The 16,796-nt window shown below is 40.0% G+C and overlaps 1 protein-coding gene across 2 annotated transcripts in view; it reads right to left on the bottom strand.

Annotated features, from left to right (window-relative positions):
• Window positions 1–13,413: 13,413 nt before the first annotated feature.
• Window positions 13,414–16,796, bottom strand: part of ABCA5 (ATP binding cassette subfamily A member 5) — a 56,585-nt gene continuing 53,202 nt past the window's right edge. For both annotated transcript variants that reach the window (XM_074972167.1, XM_074972168.1), the window contains 2 exons: window positions 15,334–15,389; window positions 13,414–14,770 (listed from right to left, as the gene is read on the bottom strand). In XM_074972167.1, the coding sequence (XP_074828268.1) occupies window positions 14,663–14,770; window positions 15,334–15,389 (164 nt within the window). In that variant the 3' untranslated portion in view covers window positions 13,414–14,662. The remainder of the gene's footprint in view (window positions 14,771–15,333; window positions 15,390–16,796) is intronic.

Genomic DNA, 16,796 nt, shown 5'->3' with positions numbered 1-16,796 from the left:
GGTAGGTCATGTCTCAACGCCGCTTTAAAATTATGGGGTTGTGGAGGAAGTTTCATGGAATGCAATATTTAAAAAAAAAACCCCAACACTTTAATTTACAAAATTGGAAGATTTGCTGACATTACATTCCCTTTGGGGGGGGAAGGGGGGGGGATACAGCTCCACAGATGCTAGACAATGGGGTGTCAGGAAGCCTGTTATGGTTCCCCATTTCAGAGGGTAGACCTGCATTAGCCATAGGTATCGTTTAGATCTGACCAGGAGGCAGCTTAAATCTATGCCAGCAGGCAACAATCATCAAGGGGTAATGTGCCAGCTGGGGATAATTACAGTGCAGTGAATTTTGGCCATGCCTCAGGATAAGGCCAGGTAAGGTGTGGTGCAGAAGCTTAATAGGCTAACTCTGAATCAATTGAAAGTTGTCCTATGATGAGGGAACTCATACTGGGCTAGATCAGCTGCTTTGCATAGTTCTGGTGGCGTTAAGGGGCCTGAGTACACAGAAGAATCTGGCCTTAGGTCTTCATTCTTTCCTGGAGCTGTGGAAAGAGACCAATTCTAGAACCAAGTCTGGCTAAGCTCTGCACATGGAAGCTTCAGAAAAATGTAAAAAATAAATTTAAAATAAAAGCCCAGATATCTGACACCCTTTCCCAGGCAGTCTTCTCAGTCTCACTAACTCAGGACATAGAATAAACGTATGAAAAGAGAGCACTTGCCCCAGGAATAAATCACCCACTGTATAAGCTATTCCACAGGGTCATCTCCATCAGCCTTCCACCTGCTGAGAAGAGACCCTTTTATATGGGCAGTAAGATCTACCTGTTCTCCTGTAATTCAAGTGGAGAGAAGCTGTGCCTGGCAGCTTTCTTTTTCCAGCCTTTGGATATGTGGCCAATAAAGAGAGGCAGGTTGTTTCTGGCTCACAAGGGCTCTCTCTGGGATCTGAAAGGGCTTGTCCAATGCACTCCACACACCACTGCCAGGGGCCAGCTCTACAGAGGCTGTTATCCCATCGCCCCGCTGGTAAAGAAGCCAGTATTAGCATGCTGCTTCCCAGGATGGTGGCAAATGAGGAAAACATCATGATGCAGAGCCAGCCACCACCAAGCAAACCCGGCACTGTGGTACTTCCTGGGCTGCAGCCAACATGGAGGCCCATGGTCAGTTATTAGAAGGAAGAAGCTCCCAAGTAAATAATATTGTAGAGCAACTAATGAACCACAAGCCACTGCTTACTTTGTGGGGTCACAGGTTAAGAGTTTGTGACATAGTATGACATGTTCTGCATCCTCAACATCTTGGGCTAACACTGCACCTACCCGATATTTGAGGAATCAGTTTGCAGGACAAACGTCAGATCAAAATCCAGACTGCATAGCCTACGTTATGTACATACCATCTCCGTCAGTACTGAAATCCCTATTACATCAGGGAATAAACATAGAAAGGCAATTCGCTGTCTACCTGAAACTAGCTCAGATGTGTTAACTAGCAGTTTCATCTGCGACAGTGATACTGTGGTAAAATCCAGAGTAGTTTCTTGGAGAAGCCAAATAGAGTCTAATTGCTCATCTGCCTAGGTTGTTATGTGTTTTAGTTCATCCACTTGGAACCGAAGGCTAGCTGCATAAAAAACACACCAGTAATGAGACAAACAGGGTGTATTAAATGGCCACATCATAATGTAGACAATTGTTTTTATTAAAGTTATACAAAATATAGATGAACTTTAAAGGCTGAATTCTACCTGTGACTCTGGAGAAGTGAGACAAACAGGAAGTCAAGAAGTTCTGACTTCTATTCCCAGCTGTCCTGATGTGACACTTAAGTCACACTCTGTGAGTCAAGTTACTAAACCTCTACAGGCCTCATTTGTAAAACAGGGCTAATGCCAACTTTACTAGGGTGCTGTGAGGAAGAGCCAAACAAGTTTTTCCGTTGTATTTTCCCATCAAACAGCAAAGGAAACATTACATTAAGCAAAAATAACCACAGATGGATGGGTACATGAAGGACTTTAAAGAAACCAAGAACATTTCCATCCATGACTGGAATCCATTCTATAGATATGTTCTGAAATAAAATTTGCTACAGGCTGAATTCATTAGACCGGACAGTTTTTAATAGCTTTCTTTGTACCTACTGTAGCTTAAATGAGTTTATTTTTGGCATGTCAGAATCAGAATAGTGTCATTTCAGGTAACATAGTTGGAACCACTTATGAAAGATGGGTTAGCCAGTTCAGAAAAAAAACACAACTGTCCTTGCATGGGTGAGTGAGGAGTTTAGAGAGTAGACACAGAGAGCCTTTCTTCCTACCCAACCTTCTGGCAAGAGGCAAAATATTGATGTACGGCTCCGTTGAGGGCTAGGCTGTTTGGCTGTCCAATGATTACTGCTCTAAAGTGAGCGTGGCCAACTCTGTCGGTGGCCGAAAGCTCTAATCTTCTTTGATATTGAATTGATTTAGGTCTCTAGTTAAACAGGCCTCATAGTTAGTTCAGGCATTACTCACCACACATGGCACTGGTCTTTTAGCATCCATTCCAGCTGATGGTTCATCCAGAAGCAGAAGTGTCAGATTACCCAGTATGCTCAGTACAAAACACTACTAAAATGGAGGAAAGCCATTGCGAGTCAAATTCTGCCTTTTGTTCTTCCTGGGCTACTTCACTGAAGCCAGAGGTCTTGCCAAAGGGTAAGTGTGGGAAGGATCTGGCCCACTTTTTAAAAACACACTCTCTTAATTCAGATCTAAATAATACATGAGCAAGAAAGACTCAGAAAAAGTATCTTGTGTACAACAAAATAAAATACATCTGCTACAAATAATCCAAAATAGATTTGAAAATAATCTGCCGCCACACGCAGAAGCAGGCAAACGCCTTCCAGTGCCAACAAATAAATCTCACGCACGCACACACCAATGCTCAGGTTCTGGGTTAACTTTGTAACTGGTATCCAGTGACTTAAAGAAATTGATTTAAATACATTACTTGAGAAACATCCTGTGCAATTTTCTGCTCTATGATCATCCAGAAGAAACTCCCTTCAAAAATGATAGGGACTAAAATGCATTCCCAGGTCTGTTGGGTCATGGGAAGCAATGAGAATCTTGTCTATGTAACTGCGGGCAGGTCCAGACCCATAAAACTTACTAACTTAATTTTTCACGGACTCCGTGAAGCTTGCCATAACATTTTCCTAAAGATAATTCACAAGACATAACTTGAGTTTTTGCTCCATAATAGAGATTTCACCGTGTTTGAAATGAAAAACAATGTTAATGCTCGAAAGGCTGTATTCTGCTCTCCTTTCACACCAGTACAAATGCACAGCAACTCCATGGGCTCGAGTGGAGTTATTTCAGATGCAGCACTGATGTGACTGGAAGCAGAATTTGGCCCAACATTCTATACAAGAACATCTTGATAGTTATCCTAGCAGATAATATTCCGGCTGCTTTTTTACAATACTCCTGAAGCTTCAGAGCCTTCATAATCTGTGGGAGGTGAAAAGAAAAGTTGTAAAAGGAACATTTCATGGTTTGATAACAACAAGGGGGAGTCCGGTGGCACCTTAAAGACTAACAGATTTATTTGGGCATTTTTCTGTTAGTCTTCAAGGTGCCACCGGACTCCTCCTTGTTTTTGTGGATACTGACTAACACGGCTACCCCTCTGATACATGGTTTGATAATGGGTACATCTTGGTTATCTGTGAATAAACATTGCCCCATGAGACAGCACAACAGAAGGAGTAGGTTCTAAATACTCCCCTGGGCTTGTGGGGGAAGATAGCTCCTACTAAGGGATTCAGAGACGTTCAGGAGAGCTTTCTCACTCCCTCTCTCTTCTGAAACACGAAACTCTAACTGGCATTATTTTGTCTTTGTACCAATTGATAGCAGCGGCAGCTTCCTCTTTCCTCATCCCTTTCACGGCAGCATAAATCTCCAGATGTTCTTGCACAATAAGGTTTGGCCAGTGAGAGGGTTTGCCTGAGACCAGTGGCTCAGGAAGTCAGTTGTATCCTCCTCTGGGTAAGAGGCAGCTGCATCTTTCCCCTTCATCAGCACCTGCACAAACAGTCTGTTCTTTGGATTTTGTGTGATCTTGCGATAAACAAAAGTGTCCCTAGAAACGTTTTACTCTTTTCTCTTTTACTTTAAGAAGAAATATTATGGACCACACAGCCAGAGGAATAATGATTATTCCATCATCATTAGACTGGGGTGGTAATCTGCATCATTGATAAAATTTCACTCAACAGAATCCCTGGGCACTATCTGGGATTTACACAACCTTACCTACAATTGTGGATATAAGACATCCCCAGGGAATAACACCACCGACACCTGACTGAATATCATTTTGTCACTTTCTGCTTCAAACCACTTAGTACCAAATGAATAACAGCAATTATATTTCTCCCCAAAGTTTTTCAGTAGTTACCATATGTGTAATTAAATGTCAGACTGTAAATGACCCAAAGGAGATGTGAAACAACCCTCATTCACATTTATTTTCAATGTCCTGGCCTTGAAAGATTTTGTGCAAAATGGGGATCCTCTTCTAGGATCAAAATTTTAAACCAACAGATGTGAAAATGTCAAGCTCCGTTACAATTCCATATTGAAAAACTGGCATGACTCAAAGAAATCATAAGGCTTTCAATTAAAACCCACTTGATTCTGCTTCTACTGAAGTCAATAGGAGCTTTCATGTTGATTTCAGTAGCAACAGGATGGCACTCAGTGTATCAACATTTATTATTAAATGTATTAAAGGCTATTGTGATATAATTCAGTTGGTCAATATGCGAGGCATCTCATTACAAGGTTTTCACATTAAATATGTATAACACACACCCTCCATCCCCGTATAGTCTTTGGACCACATGAAGTGGCCTTTTAAGTTTTGGGGGCAGATAATGGAAACTTCTTTCAACCAGACAGGTAAATATACGCACAGAGAATCTTTCTCCTCCATGGATCTATTGAAGAAAGATCTGATACTTAATGTTAGTGTAAAATGCTCCTATGTTAATTACATTAACCGATATGAATTTGCATTGATATTTTTGCTCTTTGTTTCATTGAATTTTTTGTCTACCATGAACTCTCGGTTTTTTACTCCTAGCTACGTCACTCAGAGCGATGAAAGATTTTGCACCCTGAAAATTGTAGTTACTTGACCTAACCCACAGTGTGGGCATAGGTAGGCTGATGGAAGGATTTTTCTGTCAATCTATACATTGCCTCTCGGAGAGATAGGTTACCTACACCAAAACCCTTTCTGCCGATACAGGAAGTGTCTACATTAGGTCATGATATGATCAGGAAGGGTGAGTTTCTAAGAATTGATGCATATTTATTCTAGGAGAGCTATTAGGATTGCTAGGACCCAGTGAAGCTGGTAAAAGCACAGCTATCAATAAGATCACTGGAGACAATGCTGACTGCTGGGAAGGTAGGTGAAATCTAGGGCATTGGAGTAGGAGTCAGAATGGAACACTTTTCATTTCAAAATGTTTTATGGTTTCAATTTTTTTTAAAATATTATATTACAGTAACAATCCCAGTTAGAACAATTACAAATGCCCATTTAGAATACCAATTGAGCAAACCAAGTACCAATTTCTAAGCCAAGTAGAATACCAACTCGAAACCAATTATCAATTTATAAAATAAATATAAAAAATACAAAAATACAGTCAAAAACAAACTGTTTCAATGAACTCAAAATGATATTTTTCAGAAATTTCGTTTCATGGGAAATTTCAACTTTTCTTCTGATTCAAAACGAAAAATATTTCAGAAATTTCCCACAGAGTTGATACTCCAAGTTTTGACCAGCTCTAGTACTAAGGGTATGTCTGCACTAAAGCTGCTGCAGCTTCGACACCTCCTACATTGACAGAAGGGGTTTTCCGTTGATGTAGGTAAGCCATCTCTCTGATGGCCAGTGTTTTGGTCGATGAGAGAATCCTTCCATCAACCTAGCCATGTCTCCACTGTGGATTAGGTCAACTAACTACAGTGCTCAAGGTGCAAAATCTTTCACGGGTCTGAATGACGTAGCTAGGTCTACCTAAGTTTTAGGTGTAGACTAGGCCTAAGAGACTTAGTGAGCTCTATGCCCCTCAGCTAGCATCAGCCTTCCTGGCAGGCTTTATCTTTCCTGCAGGTTGCAGACCACTGACGTGCCAGGTTTCAGGGTGGGGAAGCATGGAAGTCCTCTCGAGGCACCAAAGCTTAGTTATCTTCTAGTCTCGAGCCTATGACTCAGGAGCCCTCATAACATTGTATGAAAGGATACTAAAATGGTGTCTTAAAAGATTCTGAAGCTTCACTCCTCAGATGATACAAAGCGGAGGCGGTTAGTACCATTAGGCGGGAGCTGCCAAGGGAAATTTAGTCAAAAAAGAACTGGCAGTAGCTCTCCAGAGCTCCTGAAGGACCGGTCGTTGGAGCATGCTCAGTAGAGCAGTGCCCTCAAACTGGCTTACAGCTACCTCACAGAACCGAAAATCTTAGAGCTAGGGGAGTTTCCCCACATGATTTGCCCTGGAGATGCGAGACCCAAGGCTGAGAAGCCTACCGAGATGATAGCTTCATAAAAATGCTCATCTGTTCCACTTCTAGGTCATCAGTGGCTGGATGCTGACAAAGTGAACCTTGTGCATGATCCTTTCACCATCTGGGACCCTGTGTGTGACAAACTGCCAACCCTAATCAGTAGGCAAACACATTTACCAGGCAGAGCATACATGCGATGCACCATGAGAGCAAGAAAGGCTATCACGCCTGAGAGACCCTGAGAAAGAATTGCTGTTGCCTTTTCACAGCCTTCCCTGCAAATGCAACTTCTCTGTTTGAAACAGCCAGGAGAAGACTGGGAGAGGGGGGAGCAGCCAGAATTGGAGACAGTTTGGAACTGCCGTTATCCACAAGGGAGAAAGAATGGAGCCTCTCCCTACCTGTAGGACCCTCAATGAGGGAGAAGACTAAAACCGGCCAGTGGATCCCCCTGCTCCCTCCATGCATAGCAGTGAGATAAAGGGAAGCTTTCTTTCCAATCCAAGCCAGAGAGACAGTAAAGCACTCAGCGGTGCCTGAAATACTTCAGTACTGGTTTCTTATTTCTGGAAGTTCACAAAAGAACTGGAATGAGAAGGTACTAGATAGAACATGGGGGTCCTGGGAAAAACGTATCTGACTGGTAGGTTCTGGGAAGAAAATATCTAAGATCCATGGGACTGGCAGTCCCGATATGTGTTTTCCATTTGGAATACCTAGGATTGTTAGTGGGGAGACCTGCATGGCTGACTCCAAGAGCCTCCAGTAGTCTCCTGGCTCTTCTATTTCCCCTTTGAATAGTCAATCCCAGAAACAACTACTCTTCGCTCTCCTGATCCTGGTGGCCCCCTTGCCTAAACCCTTCAATTCCACCTCAATTCTCCACTCACCTGGAATCTCTCTGCTGGTGCGCTACGTGCCACTTCGTTTAAAAGTTTGGATGTTCTAAAATTAAATGTGGAGCCCAACAACAGGATTTTCAAAGGCAGAAGAGCCTGATGACTATTGGAGGGTGAGTAGGGTAGGAACCGGGAGAGGCCAGAGAGTCATGCAGAAGAACAGAAAAAGACTATCTACCAGAGCAGGAAGCCAGTTTTGGAGTACTGGAGATTTTTGATACTGAAACCTAAAGGACTAATTTCAGAGTAACAGCCGTGTTAGTCTGTATTCGTAAAAAGAAAAAAGAAAAGGAGTACTTGTGGCACCTTAGAGACTAACCAGTTTATTTGAGCATGAGCTTTCGTGAGCTACAGCTCACTTCATCGGGTGCATAGCATATCGTGGAAACTGCAGAAGACATTATATACACACAGAGACCATGAAACAAAACTTCCTCCCACCCCACTGTCCTGCTGCTAACAGCTTATCTAAAGTGATCATCAAGGAGGGCCATTTCCAGCACAAATCCAGGTTTTCTCACCCTTCCCCCCCCCACCCCCCCAAATCATTCAGACTGTGAAAAAGAACACTGAATGCAGCATAAACTTTTGCATCTTTTTTGTTTAGAATGACTTTTTAATCTGATTTTTAGAATAAACTAGTCCACGATCCCTCACTCCTACCGTTATCATTTCACTGTTGCTTTTGCAAATAAAGGTCTCTTCAAAACACACTACAAGCATTTCTCATGTCTTGCAGTGTACTGCCATCCTGTGGCCATTTACATTTCATTTGTTTAAAATGACACCTTTTTAAAATTCACAACCATTTCCCCCTCCACAGTTAAATGTACTCTGTGATAATTGGATTATTTACTACGTGTTTAGTTTTCCTTCTCACACTAGTTTTCCTTCTCACACTCGGGGGGGGGGGCATGCTCTCTAATGGTTGGCTTTGTTTTCCTGACGTCTGAAGTAAAGCCCAAGGACATATACCATTTATAGTTACATATTAATGAACAGGTTACTGATAACGTTAGTTGAATTTATTTACCTCTGTGTTTTTAAGCCCCCTACAGAACCTTTAACTCATCCGCTTCCTATGTGAAAAAACGTGATAGGACAAAGGCCCAATTCTTCTCTCATTTAAGCCAGTTTTACACTGATATAATTCCACTGATTTACAGGCAGTATGAAACATCCACCTTAAAAGGGGTAATAACTACATAAAGTGCAAGGCAGTGGAGAATCAGGCATTATATCATCACATACCTTTGGGCAACAACCTATCATAGTTATTTAGTAACAACTTGTTTCCCTAATGCTACGTATCCCTTCAAATAAATCCCAAGTTGGCACTGACAGAAGGTTATCATGCAAAGGCGGGTTTAGTGAATTACACGAAGTGCATTTGCTGGTCACAGTCCAATTCCTCAGTGTCCGCATCACAAATCACACCACCATAATTGGAAAGCTTTTTGGAAGTCTCAATAAGGTGGACAAGGATTAAATGGACCAGGGTGAATTAACTCCCTTCTCTCAAGGTATGTCTACACAGCACACTCCTTACGGTGGCACGTAAAGTATACACCCTGCATGCCCCCTTGCACGGGTATAAATAGCAGCATAGACATTGAGGTACTGCTTACGCAAGTCAAAACACACTTGAACCCTGTGGGTATGCACCCGGGCATGTACCCTACAGCCGCTCTACAAGCACTGCATTCCCTCCCCTATAGGAGGTGATCCTTCTAGAATAAAATTTCAGCGCACTGGCCAGGCAATGTGGAGAAACTTGAGCTGTTGCTGCCTTTGCTGTACATGTTCTGTGGCTTGAGGACCTCAGCCTTTGGGGGTGTCTGTCCAGCACTTTTCATGGGAACTAAATAAACAGCAAAAGATAAAAATACGTAAAAATTGAAAATTCACTTTAGGACACGAAGGTATGAACTTTCCAGCTACTAGAAATAATGGCACCACAGGTAGACACATATCATCTATACAACCCCATTGTCATGGCCCTAAGTGACTTAGGAGACTACGTTCAACTGAAGATGAACAAGATTGATGCTCTTAAGTCATTTTGGCGCTTTTGAATATTTTACCCATTAGTCCTTACGCTTAGCACAGCAGAAAAACAGATACATTGTAAAGGTGTGAGCATTAGCAATCCGGCCATCTTTATTTCAACAGCACTTCCTATTGGGAAAAACAAAAACAATTGCTAATTGTTTTACAAATACATCAAAACGATAAAAGAAAAATAAACATATGTACAAAATTAAACAACATAAATGCCCAAGAAAGCATATGACTAATATCACGATGTACATTAGAAGAAGGCTAACAATGGTTAAATAAAAATTATTCCTGTTATGAAAGAATATAGCACATATCATATAGACTACATGCAACTCTAGAGTATATTTGAAATAAGGATTTCTCATGATACTGTGAGCAAAATCTGAGTTGTTAGAACACCAATACAAAAATACATCCTTATAATATTACTAAAGCAATTTTATCTTCAAAGTTTTGTAGACGCTTTAACTAATTAATCCTCACAACATCCCTGTGAGGTAGATAAGTATTACTATATCCGTTTTACAGACAGGGGAACTAAGTTACTTGTCCAAGGTCACCCAGCATCATCAGGGTCAGACCTGGAACAAGAATCCACAACTACCTGGCTTCCTGTTATACTGTCATCTGAGGTTTGTATTATCTCTCTGTTATGTACAGTTTGAGTTCAGTTTATTATTTATAGTACTAAAGTACAAACAAAAGCCACTGAGCGCAAATGTAACATTTTAGTTCTAAAGTTTTAAGTTGATATCAATTGTCTTTCACTGTATTTCAATATATTTGATCTTCCATATAATTTCCTCTGTTTTTGAGATCTATTAGGCACCACATATCTAGTGGACTTAAGGGGGCAAATTCTGCTCTCACTTATATCTGTAAATTCAGAGTAACCATCAATGGGGCTACTGCAGTGTAGATGAGAACAATTCTAGGCACATTTCTCCTAGATTCTAATAAAGCCTTTGATAAGGATCATGAAAAAGTTAGTGACAAACCTATTAGAAAAATCAAACCCTATTAGAAAAGTCAGAACAATGTTACTTGGCTATTATGATAGAATACAAAACTCTCTGAATGGCTATAGATCAGAGGAATTATAGATGAAAGAGAAGAGAATCAAATTGGAAAGAGGCATCAGGTATAACAAAGGGTCCTAACCTGCCAAACACAGTATTGTCATACATCAGAAGAAAGAGCAAACTGTACATTAATAATATAGATGACACCATGTTGGAGTAATTTTGAACACAGTGAAAGGCAGAAGTGACCTAAATGACACGAGTTTAGAGACTGGGCAAAATGAGGCCAGATGGAGCACTCTACAATTTGGGGCACTTCATCCTGAATAATAATATTGTTAAACTCTAGGGAGCATGAAGGTAAAGATTAGCATGTATAAATTTGTAGAGACGCATTAGGGAATTTAACCTGTACAGTCTGGAGAAAATTTGGTTCTGGGAATAAGACAAATGTCGTACCTGCTGAAAAGGCAGGAGGATGGAGGATTTCCCTAAGTCTATTATCTATGATCTTTTGGAGAAAAAAGATTCAATATTATATTTAAGTTTTTCAATCCTTTTGGCCAATTGTGTTTTTCTGAAGCTATTACATCTGCTACTGGCAACGGATACGTATTGAATGTGCCAGTGTGTGAGAGTTAACTAGATTCATTATCTTTCAAAATGTATTTGAATGCGAAAAAAGTGAAACAATGCAACATCAGATTTACTTGAAGATTTGAAGATACAGGTTTACTTGAAGATGATAAAAAGCAAAAAAATAATAGTATGTTGGCAAGGCATATGCATTACCTTGTATTCACATAACGAATGCGTAGTGCGGGTTATTACTCATTCACGGAGGATCTGATGCGAGGGGCATGATCTAAAGTTCGCTGGAGTCAATGGAAAGGCTCCTATTACATACATTGATTTAATAGGTTTTCGGATGAGACCCTAAGAGTGTAAGCAATAGGATATGATGTCAGTAGATATGAAGTCCGAGGTACGGGGGTATCATGTAGTGATGAAGAAAGTACCAGAGTAAAACAGGTATGTAGAATAAATGGGATAAAGACAGCACATCAACACAAGCTCTGGGTAATTATTATTCTCAGCCTCACCTTTGTTATAAAATACAGAGAAACTTTCTTATTACATTGAACAAACTTCTGCTCTGTCACTGCAATCCAATTGACTGATTTAAGTCAGTGGCAAGCTTTTTGGGTAGGGACTCTCATTCACAATACAGTGGTACAGCACCCAGGACAATGGGGCATCAGTCTCTAGATGCTACTGCAATATAAGTGTTAAATAAATACATTACAACAACAGCAATAGGATTGCATCAGTGTAACAGAGCAGAATTTGGCCCAGTCAGTGCCTTAAAACAATTCAGCAATCATTCTATTTCAATATAAACTGAGTTACATCACTCCACATTTCAGTACAAGATGGTTCCACGATATATAGCTTATTGAAGTGGACAGCTTGACTGTATACTAGCTCCTGAAAGGTAATGCACCCTCTCCCTTCCCACTCAGCATAGGGATCGCAACACCACCACGCAGGATATCAAGGTCTAAGTGGGATTCACAGGCTCAAGTGCAATATGTAAGAAAACAAGATCCACATCATTCCATGCAATCCTAGATGTACAGAGAAAGAAGCAAAAACTGTACACGTATAGGGCTCATTCCTGCCCCCACTGGGTCAATTATAAGACTTGCATTGAAATAAATGGGAGCCTACACAGGCAGAATTAAGCAATCTATCAATTTTACATTAATTATTGCCCAATGGTACACAAATGTTTGCCTTAGAGCATAGTTTTCTGAGTTCTGAACATTTTAGAAAGGAAGATGATAGGAATTTTCTAATCTTAAGGTAAACATATGCAACTGATATGTCTTATGTGTCATGTGTCTTCAGATATACCGAATATTTGCACAGTGCATTTCAATTAATACATTCTACAATGCAATCAATTGTTCAAAAACCTGAATTTCGATTCTAAAAAGCTCAGATTAAATAGCCAATTAGATGAATTGATTCTTTCAATTTTTAAATCAAAGATTTTTTCTTTGAAACCACACACAGGATTAATACTTACTCTCAGATCTGAGGATCCTGAACCACACATGGGCTCTCTTATTATTTCTTCTACAGAGAACAATTTTGCCAGATAAACAAAAGTTTTCTTAGTGACAAGACAATATCTGCTTTTGGAGTTTACTCTTTTTGATTTATGATGAGAGAAAATGAGCATGATAGAAATAAGAAAGCACTCTCAGTGAACTGGACATGGTATTGTATTGCCTCATTACTATTGCAACAAAGATAGATTAGAAAGTATTGGTGCACAAGCCGGTAAATTCACGGTCACAAAAAATGAACACACCTAAAGAAATGCCTTTTAAACGTGTGTTAGAACACGTGTTCAACAAAACAGATTGTTTTAACAAAGAATAGAACTAGAAATGCTCACATTTATGCAAATTCCATAAAGATATATTCATTTGGTGGTCACGCTTTTACAAATATAGACTCAAAGGAACCTATCCAGCTTTGCAAACCACATTTAAACTTACAAGTGCCTGCATTATACATTTTTACGCAACCTACAAAGGTAACTTGATTAGAGTTACACCTGCCAATTTGCATTAAAAAGGTTCATAATGGTTAACCAGGTGCCATATTATACTAATGTGTAAATATTTTTATGTTGAGTGGATTCCAATCTAAGTTTATTATATAATTTAGGGCCCTATTTAGCGATGAATGTTGAATTTCCTTTCCCCCCTCTTTTCCAAAAGCAAAAAGGGCCTCTGGCCTCTTCCAAGCAAGTTTGTGAAGTGACAGCTGTGTCCCTTATCAATATGCTATAGATCATGTGCCTACTGATCAGCTGGGGAGCTAGCCCAGAAGAGGGCAGAGAACAAGGGAAAAAGCAGAGATTAGTTAAAACACACACACAGGTTACACATTCTGAGCAGCATAGGACTGGAGGAACATTATGATGAGAAGAGACTAACGAGTATGGTCATCTGGATACTAAAGTCCATATATGGCACAAAGAGGAGGAGTTTAAAACTGAGATACAGCAAATAAACTCAAGAATTGAGGTGATGGAGCAGGATCAGTTATGGAGGCACTGTGGTACTATACTGATTATTTTGGATAAGGAGAGTTGACCTGAGATATACCATACCAAACAGGAGCATCAGGATTTTGATCAGCAGGATCCAATGGGAATTTAAAGTCAGCATATAAGCTAACTGAATTTTAGGTATCAGTATTTGGTATCATATAAACAATTTAGACTGAACTAACCAGCATCATATTCCATGATGAACCCTGGAATCAGGCAGTTAAGTGAGTTTTCTGTATAGCAATGTAGTCTACATGGAATTTTATGTAGAGGAAGTGATGATAAAGCTTACCAGAACACTATCGGGCAGTTAAAGCTCAAAATTGACTTCTTTAAACATCCACCTTATATCTACATGCTTACTCCAACTCAGACAAGTCACTGACTTCTGGCATTGCTATATCTTCTGTGCTGACTTCTATTTTTGTGACTCTTTTCTAGTGCTGCTGCCCTGGTTCTGTGGACCCCTGCCTTTGCTGGAAGCTCCGTCTTGAAAGATATGCAAGGCAGAAGTTTGATCCTGGAGTTGAGCAATTATATACTGACATCACACACTGAATAGCTGAACAAGCTCAAGGTTGGAGTTTCTAGAAGCACAGAGCACAGATTGACCAAAACAAACAGGAAATTATAAAGGACTAAATTGTCATTTACCATTATCGCTTCAAAATAGGACAGAGTAAGGCGAGTGGATCAGAAATTTTAAAAAACAGACCAATTACATGCAAGCAATAAGAGTCCTCACAAATAAAGGCACTCCCACAGTTGCATAACATTGATGGATAAGTCCAGGCAGGGGAAATATGCTCGAAGTTTACAATTATTATTTTTGTTTTTCAAGTCAGATATTTTTCTCAATCTCAACTGCTTTCTTAGCACTCAGCACACATTACAAGAAACAAAAAAGAGAGTCAGACAAAAGTGAACTGTAGTGTACATCTATTGAATCTGACAGTATTTAAAGAGCTCAAAAAATGACTCTGTCTTCCTGTGTTCTTTCCCACCAAAGTGTGCTGTTTAAGGTTCCAAAACTGTTATCTTCCTCTTCTTGTTCTTTAGCAAGCTCCACAAAAACCTAAAACGGACGAAAATGGCATCAACAATGTATTCAGTGTAAGAGCATTCAGACTGCAAGGATTGGAGTGCCTACCAATCAAAGAAAATTCATGGAAACGAATTACAAAAGTGGGACCTATTGCACTAGTATCTGAATAGGTATACTGACCCTTCAGAATGGAGAGTTAAGCTTTCTTTGTTACTATAACACAACAGAAGAAGAAGTAGCCTGTACCAGATGCAAGCTGCAGAGTACCCAGTATCAGCAATAATAAATCCATGGATTTATCCAGTTTGCACAGGCAAATGACACGGAATTTATTTAATCAAAAGTTAGTAATTCCTAACGACAGGGATTTGCTTTGTTCCAATCGTTGTAGTTTCCATGCCTTTTGTTTTTGACTCTTACTTACACTCTTATTTTGAAAGTCAATGGGATTTATGTTCTTAAATGTTTATCTCATTTTTGGAAATGGCACTTCAGCTCTTACTTGGCCCTTTTGAAAATTTTACCCTATAAAACTATAATCCACAGATTTTTTTTTTTTTTTACAATTATGAAATAAAATTTGCTTCCTATACCTGTTCCAGGGTTGCTTGAGAAAAGCTGTACTCCTCGATATTAAAGGCATGTTTGGCTGTTAAAAAGATTAAAAGAATGCACATTTAAGAACAATTAATCATCAAATGCCTCAAAAGGACTTTATTTTATTATTAAATGATTCAAATATCTATTGTTAAATTCACTAAAAATACAGAGGAGTTTTACAATTAGATGGCCCAGCTCAGTGCAATGCCATGTTAGAGCAACTGGTTCCGGTCTTAGGTTGCCTCCAGAGTGGGAGGGGATTGGAATAGAGACTGGAAGGTGGCATCCACACAGTCGTAGAAATTAGACGTGGAAAAGAATCACTGACAGTGTCATCCATCCAGCAGTACCAAAAAACCCGCGACACTATGTCTTGTGTAACGGACTCTAGCTGCATCTTTACTGAACTGGTTTAACACTATACCATGGAATATATTTATCAACATTCAATCTGTTGATCCTCAGTCCTTATGGCCTATTTTCTTTGCAAGCCTTAAAGGTGTCTGGGTACCCCCGTATCCAGTCACAATCCTCTCCAAGACCTTCCTCTCATGTACGGAGTCAGTCTCGCCCACTGAAGGTGTCTTGGGGCTGCATGAGGAGCAGCAAGGTCTTATTCCACAGGTAAAAACTGTTATGGGTTTAGCTTCAACTCCCACGCCCTAACCTCTGTGATAACAGGCTACAACCACCATAAACTTTCTCCATTCCCACTGAGAAACCCAGTGACCCCTCCTAGCCATAGCCTGATATCCCTGCAAAAAGAAAAAAAAAAGGGGGGGGGGAGAGGGGATAAGCTCCAGGCATTTTGAACTGATATGCTAATACAATGTAGTTCGCAGACTCCTAGGGATGATGTTTAAATTATCTGTACAGCGCCAGGGCTGTGAGAGTAGATATTCAGACAAATACAAAAAGGGTTTCTTTCAAAAGGAATACATAATCTGAGTTCAATATTGCAATGACTCACAAAAGTGTGTGCATTTGGCGGTGGGCATATGGGAAAGACAAGATTACAGTGATACAAAACTTTTGGGGTCTGATCAACACCACTGACTTTACATATTCAGAGATGTTAAGGTGAGAAAGGACTATTATGTTAATCTACTCTGAACTGCATAACACAGGCCATAAAATGCCATCTGGCCATTGATTTACCACAGCATCTCTTTAAGAAATGCATCCAATTTGACTTTAAAGATTAAACAATGAAAAATCTACCACATCTCTTGGCAATCTGTTCCAGTGGACAATTAGCCTTACAGTTAAACATTAGCACCTTATATCCAGTTTGATTTTTTTTTAAGTTCAACTTTCAGTCATTGAAGCTTGTTGTGTTCTTTGTCTGCTGGATTAAAGAACACTCTAGAATTAAATATATTCGTCCACTGTAGGTACTTATAGACTGAGATGGGAACTGAACCAGGTCCTTGTTGCATTCACATCTGTTTAGTTC

Source organism: Natator depressus, chromosome 14 (assembly GCF_965152275.1).
Source record: "Natator depressus isolate rNatDep1 chromosome 14, rNatDep2.hap1, whole genome shotgun sequence".
Classification (NCBI taxonomy): domain Eukaryota; kingdom Metazoa; phylum Chordata; order Testudines; family Cheloniidae; genus Natator; species Natator depressus.
This window is presented reverse-complemented; position numbering and strand designations above follow the sequence as displayed.